The sequence below is a fragment of the Silene latifolia genome, chromosome 2, assembly GCF_048544455.1.
Source record: "Silene latifolia isolate original U9 population chromosome 2, ASM4854445v1, whole genome shotgun sequence".
Lineage (NCBI taxonomy): Eukaryota > Viridiplantae > Streptophyta > Magnoliopsida > Caryophyllales > Caryophyllaceae > Silene > Silene latifolia.
This window is the reverse complement of record NC_133527.1, coordinates 29,490,030-29,500,115: the sequence shown is the minus strand read 5'-3', so window position 1 is coordinate 29,500,115 and position 10,086 is coordinate 29,490,030. Positions and strand designations below refer to the sequence as shown.

The window sequence follows — 10,086 nt, the reverse complement described above, 5'->3', positions numbered from 1 at the left end:
ATGTTCTTCATATTGCTTTTTGGATAATCATCATTATTCTAGTGTCGAAATTTCGATTACCTCTCTGTATTATGAAGAACGTGAACTTAAATTATATGTGGGAAATTTTTTGTTGTATTTTCTTAATTTGACAAGTTCATGTATATTTTATTTTGTATATGCTCACTGATATAGGGTGTAACAATGGATTGGGATGACTAGATCACATTATCACACCAGACTACCTTCGTTATACTTGCGTCTTAATATGTTCCCAACATGCAGTCTTGTTGGTAGTGTAGGCGTAACTCAGCTTTGTTGTTGTTTGGAACTATGGACAGATATAATGGTGTTGTTAATTTGCCAAAGTGATCGAAGTTTGCACTTGAACCATTATTATAAGAGTAATTATATTATTTTTAACACTATTCTATGATATGATAACTAATGTTGGTAATAATTTGTCAATATATAATTATATACAGATATGGATGAACATGGACTATCCTTTATAAGGAAGACCATGAGGAGACAAAGTGACCTACTTATAACTCTATTTGTTATTATAAATACAATAATTAGTACGTACTTAGTATTACGTACAATACGTCTATCTTTACGTAGAGTACGCTTAAATAGAGATAAGAAACTTCGTAGATTATATAATTTAAATGCTTTGATTCGAGATAGTGATACTGCTTGTAGGAGTGAACTACGTATGAATAGTCAAACATTTGATGTACTACGTGAGATGGTTAGAGATATTGGTGGATTTGAGAGGTACTCGAAGTATGAGTTTGGAAGAAATTGTAGCTATGCTCACCATAAAGAAATTAGGTCGATCAAGACATATTTCAACCGAAGTAGTGAAAGTGTGAGTAGACAGTTCAATTTGTATCTCCTTACGGTTCTAAAGTTGCATCATCGTTTACTAAAAAAACCAACTCCAATACCAGAGGACTCCGAGAACAATAGAAGGAAATTTTTCAAGGTAATTTATAAATTGACTCATTGATTAATAACATTATTTTTATACGTACAAGTAAATAATATTTTTTATATGGATATTATAGAACTGCTTGGGAGCCTTAGATGGTATATTTGTAAGAGTTCATGTGGCAAATGAGGAAAGGGGGCGATATCGAACAAGAAAAGGCAACCTTGCAATGAACGTCTTAGGAGTATGCACACCAAAGATGGAATTTGTGTTTATCTTGCCTGGTTGGGAATGTTCTGCTCATGATGGTCGTGTATTAAGGGAAGCAATTTCCAAGCCTAATGGTATAAAGGTGCCTAAAGGTAATAAAAATGATGATAATAGCTAATAAAACTTTAAGTATTAGTTGACTTTATTTCAATTAATACTAAACTTTTTTCATTGTATTTCAAGGTTGTTACTATTTGGTAGATGCTCGATACACTAATTGTGAGGATTTTTAGCACCATATAGAGGACATCGTTATCATTTAAAAGAATAGGGGGATCGTCAACCTGTAAGTGCGGAGGAGTATTTCAATATGAAACATTCCAAAGCAAGGAATGTAATTGAAAGGTGTTTTGGTTTATTAAAAGGAAGGTGGGGAATGCTAGGAAATCCATAATTTTTTCCAATTCGCACCAAGGTCGTATAGTTATAGCATGTGCTTTGATACATAAGTTAATTCGAAAGTACATGCCAACTGATCTCGAGGTTGGGGTTAATGAGAATTCGGATGAAAGCGACAACGAAAGCGATGAAAATGATGAAAGTGATGAAGAAGATGAATACATAACTCATGTTTTGTCGTCAAATGCTTTGACTAATTTTAGGAATAACTTAGCTCAAACATTTTTTAATGCATGGAGGGCTACTTAGGAAAACATGACATGTTCAACAATTAGTTTTTATTATTCATATTTTAAGTTTTTAGTTTTTTGTTGAACAGTTTTGCTATCCTAATTTAATTGTTGTTTGGTTTTGAACTTTGAACTTTATTATTGTTAATTAATTTGGTTGCATTGAGGACCATTGTATTAAAGTTTGCTTTGATATTATGTACTGTTTTGATATTGATTAGGATGGATACGAACACTCAAACATATGTTGGTGGAAGGGGAAAGAATAAGTGTTTTTTGGAGAAAAGAGGAAGAAGAAGGTTTAATTGATTGTTTGTTGGAGTTGAGTGGTGACCAACAATGGAAAGGAGAAGGAGGGTTCAAAAATGGCCACTTAAATCAACTAGAATTAATGTTAAACACCTAGTTTCCAGGTTGTGGTTTGAAAGTTGTTCCTCATATTGAATCAAAGTACAAGTGGTTTAAAGATATATAAGTATGCAGTTGTTTCTAAAACGGTGAGTAGAACATCAGGCTTTTAATGGGATGACCAAACTAAAATGATAAAATGTGAGAGACAAGCTTACGAGGGCTTTTTCAAGGTAATTGTCACTCTTGATTAATAGATTACACTTTCTCTAAATCATTAAATTTCTTAAGTTTTATATTATATAATTGCTAATGTATATGCCTTTTCAGACTCACCCTAAAGCTGGAGGACTCCTTTTTCTTATCTTGAGAAGTTAGATGAAGTTTTTGGTCTTGATAGAGCTACTGACATTACTCCCGAGTTGCCAGATGACTATATTAATCATCTTGAGCAGAAGACAGTGAACTTTAACAATGATAGTGATGATGATGATGGTTTTGTATATCAATCACATTTCTCAATTGCAAGTGATACTCAGTCTCAACCTCCTCATGCCAATAAAATGAGGAAAGAAAGACTCCAAAAGGTAGTCACAAAAAAAAGCTTCACAATTTGTGGATCTAACCTACTTGGATGACATGACTACTAGTTTTAAAAGTTTTATGAAGGATATGAGTAGTCATTTAGCAACTATTGACAATGTGCCTCGTTCATGGGAGGCGGAACAAGTGCCTCCTAATAATTCAATATTGAATACCCAATATTTATCTCAATCGCAGGGGAATTACAAGATGATTATGTTGATTAATTATTATTATTCTAATTAATGTTGTTGAAACCGCGCGTCTTTTAATTTCTTGTTATGTATGTGTTTTTCTTGAATATGCGTGGTAGAGTATTTATTTTCTAATTATTTATTGCAAATTACGTAAGTTTAAAATATTGACAATGTGCCTCGTTCATGGGAGGCGGAACAAGTGCCTCTTAATAATCCACATATTGAATTCCCAATACTTATCTCAATCGCAGGGGAATTACAAGATGATTATGTTGATTAATTATTATTATTCTAATTAGTGTTGTTGAAACCGCGCGTCTTTTAATTCCTTGTTATGTATGTGTTTTTCTTGAATATGCGTGGTAGAGTATTTTATTTTCTAATTATTTATTGCAAATACGTAGGTTTAAAATATTTGGTAATAAGTCAATTTACATTAATTAGGTAATTAATGTTTAGAAATTAATTACCAACGGTTTTGAAAAAATTTATAAATGTGACTATAAATGTTAAAGCATCTTTTATTAACATTCATTAATCAAATAACAATATTTCATCCTCATTACACAAATTTGCACAACATGGCAATGAACCCTAATTTTATCAACAACGAAGAATGGCTTACACAAACGATTACAGATGATATGAAGGTTCTCGCCGGGCTTCCTGCCAATCAACACCCATTAATCAAAGCATCCTTTGAACATCAACGAAATTATTGGATTAAGAGGCATGAAGCAGTCCGGCTTGTCAACCAAGCCTATCACTACTACAATTTTACTCAAAGAGGACGCCCCTTAGAGTACGGTTGGACACGGAACCGTCTTATATCAGTCAAAAAATTTGGCGCCATTATTGAATACATACTTAGGACGGTTAATAGAGATAACCGTCCTCATTGTAAAATTAACAAGGATGGTTGGTCAATACAACCGTCTTCTTATTAAAATACAAGACGGTTATATTAGTCGACCGTCTTCTTGTATAATCCAAAATCCCAAACCTGCTATACCTCTGCTTATTATTCAAACAATACGCGATATACATGAAACCCTTCCTTATACCCTAAAGCACATAAACTACCATCATCGTCTGTCGTTCATATCTGACGCAACCACCAGCGTCTCGCAAACCACCGCCCCGACCTTCTTATTCATCATCGCCCTAAAGCAACAGCCTAGCACCGATCACCGCCAGCCGTTCATCGCCTTATCGAGGTGTGTGTCAATCGTCATATTCTTCATTATGTACCTGATAAATCGTTTATTTAGTACAAATTGATTTCGTAACTATCATAATTGAACAATGAAATCAATGAAATCAATGAAATCAATGAAATCAATGAAATCAATCATATTCTGCATTTATTTCTGAGAATTCGTTAATCTGCTTGTGCTATTGCTCCAATTTTTCGTTAATTTGCTTGCGCTTATCCCCAATCCCCTTACTCTGCTTGTGCTTATTTGTTTAATTGTTGATTTTGCTGAATTTATCAATCTTTGTTACTGCAAGCTCTTTCGTGTAAGACAGTTTTATAGTTAGATTATCATGAGACCAGCCCTTATAATGGGAAATTTATGATCATTTGCCATAAAATTGGTGAATTATGGCAAATGATACACGGCAACAATAGTTTTTAGATTCTTCAATAAAGTTTAGGTCCTATTCTTCAACCATTAGTTTACAAATATGTAGGGATCAGAGGCCTAATACCAGGCTCAGTAACCCCATATTTAGAGCATCAGAGATAGAGCATTGATAAAAGAATGCTAAAATACCTAAAGTCCGTTGATGGATCTCTCCCCTGCCATCATTGATAATTCATTAAACCAATGAATTATTTGATTAATTTCAGAAATAGGTCAGCTAGAAATAAAAAATGACAAATAATAAATCGTGTTCAACTAATCATATAAGCATCAATTGATCGGCATGTTCAAGTTTTGGTAATTAGGATAACCTGTGTAGGTCTTCCTTCCAATGTCAGCTCAAAACGGAACTACCAGTAATCATCTAGATCTTTGAAACTAGTAGTATCTAGCATCTCAGGGTTCTCTGATCAGAACACTATTCTGCAAGATAATTTTCAAAAAAAGATCTTTATATCAACTCAAAAGAATTACATAGCCTGAAATTTTCAGTATATTATTGCTTTAAACCGGCAAAAGAAAAAAAAGATCGAGCCTTGGCTGGGATTTACTTCCTAACAGCCTACTCATAGACATCATGTCATATAATAAATTTGTTATTTGTCCAATTAAACCCCTCATTTAGGAAAGATTTGTCCTATACAAATCATTATCATATTTCGTGTGGTTTAAATACTTGCACATTGATAATCATATGTCCGTGTCTAGATGTCTATGAGACTTCAACTAGAATTCTAAGTCAAAAGTAAACAGAACTAGTAACTCAAGGAAATATACACACTAAATAAATTATATATAATGAAGTTTCCCATCCCTAGCCACAGCTACATATGGTCTCTGGGTTCTACCTTCTACCTTGGCTGACTGTGTTTGGAACACCAAAGGGCAAGGGCCCGGAAACAATGTGAAAGCTACTCTCGATTTACAGGTCTTGCAGAGGGTTGTAAATATTGAATGTCAATACTGAAATGCGCCTGTCGAACCAGGCTTAACTAAATTAAATAACTTAACAGACACATTAAACAGTATACTGATTACAAGTGACTGAGCGAGAATTGTCAGATTGAGACAGTAAGTACATAACATAATAACAGAACTCATCGATTGTGCATATAAAATTATACATTTGTACAAACCAGATTGAGCATTATCCTTCCTGATATCATTAGTGCTTCCTAAAGTGCCGTTGTGAAAGGGAGGGATATAGTGGCCCATATTCTAATGTGTCGGGACCTGATCAAGTGATTTAAAAGGAAAGCTTGTTCTCCTAGACTCATGATGAAAATTGATCTACAGAAGTCTTATGACTGTAGAACGGTCCTTTGTTCAAGAGATGCTAATTGTTTTACGTTTCCAAGGCTAGCCTAGAAAGAACTCTATGATCTACATTAAGAATTAATTTCTGCACAACAATTAGGTTGCAAAAAAGGGATAGAAAAATCCTGATCATGTCAATTCGGAGGTGATCATGTCAGTCCTGTTCATGTAAATTCTGGAGGCAATTCCCGAACTTAATTTAGGAGATAGGCAATTTTGAGGTGTGTGGGAACATGAGTTTATCGCTTTCTAAAATAACAACCATAATTATCGCTTCCTTTATTTTTTTTTTCTAATCAATTATTTTTTCTTTTATGTGGACACTTTGTTATACTTGAATTTAGCTCAGGTTCATCTTCCATCAAATCATTTTTGACACTCTTTTATTAGCATTGTGTCACATCATCGTATTCAAATGAAAAAAAAGTGAAATACAGAATTTATGTGATTCTCTGAAGTACAGAATTTATCAATTTGGTATTCAGTTAGTCTTCTAACTTTTGACATTTGACTTATCTATATAATTAACTATATAGATAAATATGGCGCGTACTTGGATGTCTGATGCAAAAAAAGGTGACCCAGAATATGATGCCGGGTTAGCTGAATTTTATGCCTTTGTTAGAGAGAATGTGACAAACACATCTAGTATGGAGTGCCCTTGTGATATGTGTCTTAATATGACGCATATGAGCTTGTCAGATGTACAAATTCATTTACAGAAGAGAAAGTTTAATCCAAAATATAGACGCTGGACTTTTCACGGAGAATCTAGAACCATAAAAAGAGGAATGAGAGAAGATATAAATATCCAATTTAGTGAGACGGAAAAAGAAACATGTTTTAATCTAATTGAAAAGGATTCTGATGCGGCAGAAGAAGATTCGGGTTTGGGAATGGATATGAATTCTGATTCGGTTGATGAGTCTGATGATAACTCTGAAAATATTTGGGGAGATTTTTGTGGAGAGAATGAGGAAGAAGAGAAGTCGTCTATAAATATTGATGAAGATATTATAGATGATGATGATGAAGACCTTGATGAAAATAATTTGGATGACATAAGTGTTGTATTAGAGAAGTTAAAAGATTCTGAGATGCCATTGTATAAGAGCTGCAAGAAATACACTAAATTGGCATCAATTGTTAAGTTATATAATTTGAAAGCTAAAAATGGGTGGAGCGACAAGAGTTTTAATGACCTCCTAGAATTGTTGAGAGACATGCTTCCCGAAGATAATGTTCTTCCTAATCGCACCTATGCGGCAAAGAAGATACTTCGAGGAATTGGTATGAAATATGAAAAGATTCATGCATGTCCTAATGATTGTATATTGTATCGCAAAGAATATGAGACATGCACTCACTGTCCGGTTTGTAAAGAGTGGCGGTATAAAAAGAAGGAGGGTATCCCGGCAAAAGTTTTGTGGTATTTTCCAATAATTCCAAGGTTGATACGCCTTTTTGCGAATAAGGAAGATGCAAAGCTATTGACGTGGCATAAAACTGCCAAAGCTAATGATGGGAAGTTGAGACACCCGTCTGATGGGTTAGAGTGGAAGTTCATTGATTCTAAGTATCCGGAGTTTGGCAAAGAACCCAGAAATCTTCGTCTTGCATTATCAACCGACGGGATGAATCCTTATGGAAGTTTGAGTAGTCAACATAGTACTTGGCCGGTGCTTTTAGCTATTTACAACTTACCTCCATATTTATGCATGAAACGAAAATATTTGATGTTGTCCTTGTTGATTTCTGGGCCCAAGAAACCTGGTAATGATATAGATGTCTATTTAGCTCCTCTTCTTGACGATTTGAGAATATTATGGGATAAAGGGATAGAAGTTTTTGATGCCTATCAAAATAGCGTATTCAATTTAAAAGCAATGTTATTATGCACTATATCTGACTTTCCTGCATATGGCAATCTATGTGGGCATACCGTACATGGGAAAGAGGCGTGCCCTTTGTGTGGTGAAGATGTCGATTCTTGCTATTTGACATTTTCTCGAAAGCAAGCCTACTTAGGATATCGTAGGTTTTTAGATGAGGATCATTCATATCGTAGGCTACAAAAAGCGTTCAATGGAAAAGCCGAACATCGTCCACCTCCTAAGATATTAACCGGGCATGAAGTATATGAAAAGGTAAAAGATATTCAGATTACGTATGGGAAGAAATGTTCCAAATTGGCATCTCGTGGTTATAAGAAGATGAGTCCCCTTTTTAGAAACTTCCTTATTGGCGTGACCTCTTTATAAGACACTCCTTAGATGTTATGCATATTGAGAAGAATGTATGTGATAATATCATCAACACTCTTCTCAATGTTCCAAATAAGTCAAAAGACAACAAGGCGGCTAGGAAAGATATGATGGATATGAAAATTAGGCCTGAGTTAGCGCCGCAAGAGAAGGGAACACGTGCTTATTTGCCTCCGGCTGCTCACACTCTTTCAAAAAAGGAGAAAATAGAGTTTTGTCAGTGCTTACATGGTGTTAAAGTGCCAGAGGGATATTCTTCGAATATAAGTAACCTCGTATCAATGCGAGATCTCAAGCTTACTGGTTTAAAGTCTCATGACTCTCATGCTTTGATGCAACAATTATTACCTGTAGCTATTCGTTCCATTTTACCTAAAAAGGTTCGATTCGCTATAAGTAGGTTCTGTTTTTTTTTCAATGCCATATGCAACAAAGTAATTGATCCTTCAGAGTTGGACTCCTTGCAAAAACTAATTGTTTTATCTCTTTGTCAGTTTGAAATGTATTTTCCTCCTTCCTTTTTCACGATCATGATTCATCTAACTGTACACTTGGTTAGAGAGATTAGATATCTTGGGCCAGTTTATTTGAGGTATCAATATCCGTTTGAAAGATTGATGAAAGTGTACAAGTCCTATACTTCTAACTCAATATAATAAGGTTTTTGTTAGTTACGCTTTTAACACAAATGTTCACATAAATTAGATGTTGGAAGTGTTAACCTTCAAATATATATAATGGGTATGGGTAATCACAAATGAGACATTAATTTAAAAGTTACTCCGTATATATTTTGATATTTGCGCTTATTTAATTTTAATAGGTAAAATATTTAGAAATTTTCGCTACCCCATATTTTAGATCCTGGATTCGCCCCTGGCCACCATCAATTAGAGCTATTTACATTCACTCTGCCTTTAACGTTCTTGGGATTGTACAATTAGTGAAGGAAGGCGCTCTTGTCTGTGTTCAACATGAAGATAATTCTAAAAAGAAAGAATCTGAATGCTCCGAAATCATTAAACTGATTTATGATATGTTTGCTGATTTATGCTTAATTTAGCAATTATCAATTTTTTTTTGGTAGGTATTTAACTGAACTAGTAGTGAGTATTCAATGTACAACCTCATATGGATTCTTGTGCCCCACATCATTGTCCAAGTTCGCTAGTTTTGAAAATGAAGATGATCGGTCGGACTATATTGTTAAGGCTATGACATGTACGGGTTGTGAAAGGGGTCGAAAGCTTGTTTTTGCTCCATACTTTGAAGGGTATGTATCTTTTTTTTCATACGAGCTACTATTAATTATATTATTCCGGTTTGATGCTACTTATTAATGCGATGCTGATTGTTAATTTTATAAATTGTAGTAATCATTGGATGTTGGCTGCCATTAATCCAAAGGATAGTGTAGTTGATAAGTGCATATTTTATATACTTTCATCCCCTATATTAGCTCCATTTTATTTGTTAATTAGCACTTATCATAGTGTCATAAGCTAATATTTGTTGTTCTAGTGTATTTGCTTGTCTTAACATGTTTTGTAGGAATCTAAGCATTTAGAGGCTTTTTCCTATCATTTTATACACTAAGTTCACTAAGCTAAACAAGGCCTAACATTGGACTAGCATGGGAGTGTTTGGATGGGTGTTTGCATGAAGATTTGTTGGATTGAAGTGAGAATTGCAAATGTTGCCAACAATCAAAGTCAAGGCCCAATGATCAAGTCCAAGTCAAGATGAAAAAGCTTAGGATTCTAACAAGCTTAGGATGCTCATTTAGATGCTCAATGAAAGATTTATGAAGCATTAACCGGGTGCATTAAGGAGCATTTATCGCAAACATTGGATTCCTCAAGAAATTAAGTGAGGAATTAAGAGAAAATGCCCGGAAACACACGACCCCGATCG

The 10,086-nt window shown here is 34.4% G+C and overlaps 2 protein-coding genes across 2 annotated transcripts; both read left to right on the top strand.

Annotated features, from left to right (window-relative positions):
* The first annotated feature begins 312 nt into the window (after positions 1 to 312).
* LOC141638288 (uncharacterized) lies at positions 313 to 1,419 on the top strand. The gene is made up of 4 exons (XM_074447695.1): positions 313 to 347; positions 685 to 970; positions 1,053 to 1,278; positions 1,370 to 1,419. Exons 1-4 carry the CDS (start codon positions 313 to 315, stop codon positions 1,417 to 1,419), a joined length of 597 nt encoding a protein of 198 aa, XP_074303796.1.
* Positions 1,420 to 6,450: 5,031 nt separating this feature from the next.
* Positions 6,451 to 8,169, top strand: LOC141638282 (uncharacterized). Its single transcript, XM_074447692.1, has one exon. The coding sequence runs from the start codon at positions 6,451 to 6,453 to the stop codon at positions 8,167 to 8,169; it is 1,719 nt and encodes a 572-aa protein (XP_074303793.1).
* The last annotated feature ends 1,917 nt before the right edge of the window (positions 8,170 to 10,086 follow it).

Bases quoted from the DNA above. Each gene is read 5' to 3' on its own strand.
- LOC141638282 (XM_074447692.1), top strand. From the start codon at position 6,451: ATGGCGCGTACTTGGATGTCTGATGCAAAAAAAGGTGACCCAGAATAT.
- LOC141638288 (XM_074447695.1), top strand. From the start codon at position 313: ATGGACAGATATAATGGTGTTGTTAATTTGCCAAA. The intron at 348-684 runs GTGATCGAAGTT...TACTGCTTGTAG, and splicing joins GGTGTTGTTAATTTGCCAAA to GAGTGAACTACGTATGAATA. The intron at 971-1,052 runs GTAATTTATAAA...TGGATATTATAG, and splicing joins ATAGAAGGAAATTTTTCAAG to AACTGCTTGGGAGCCTTAGA.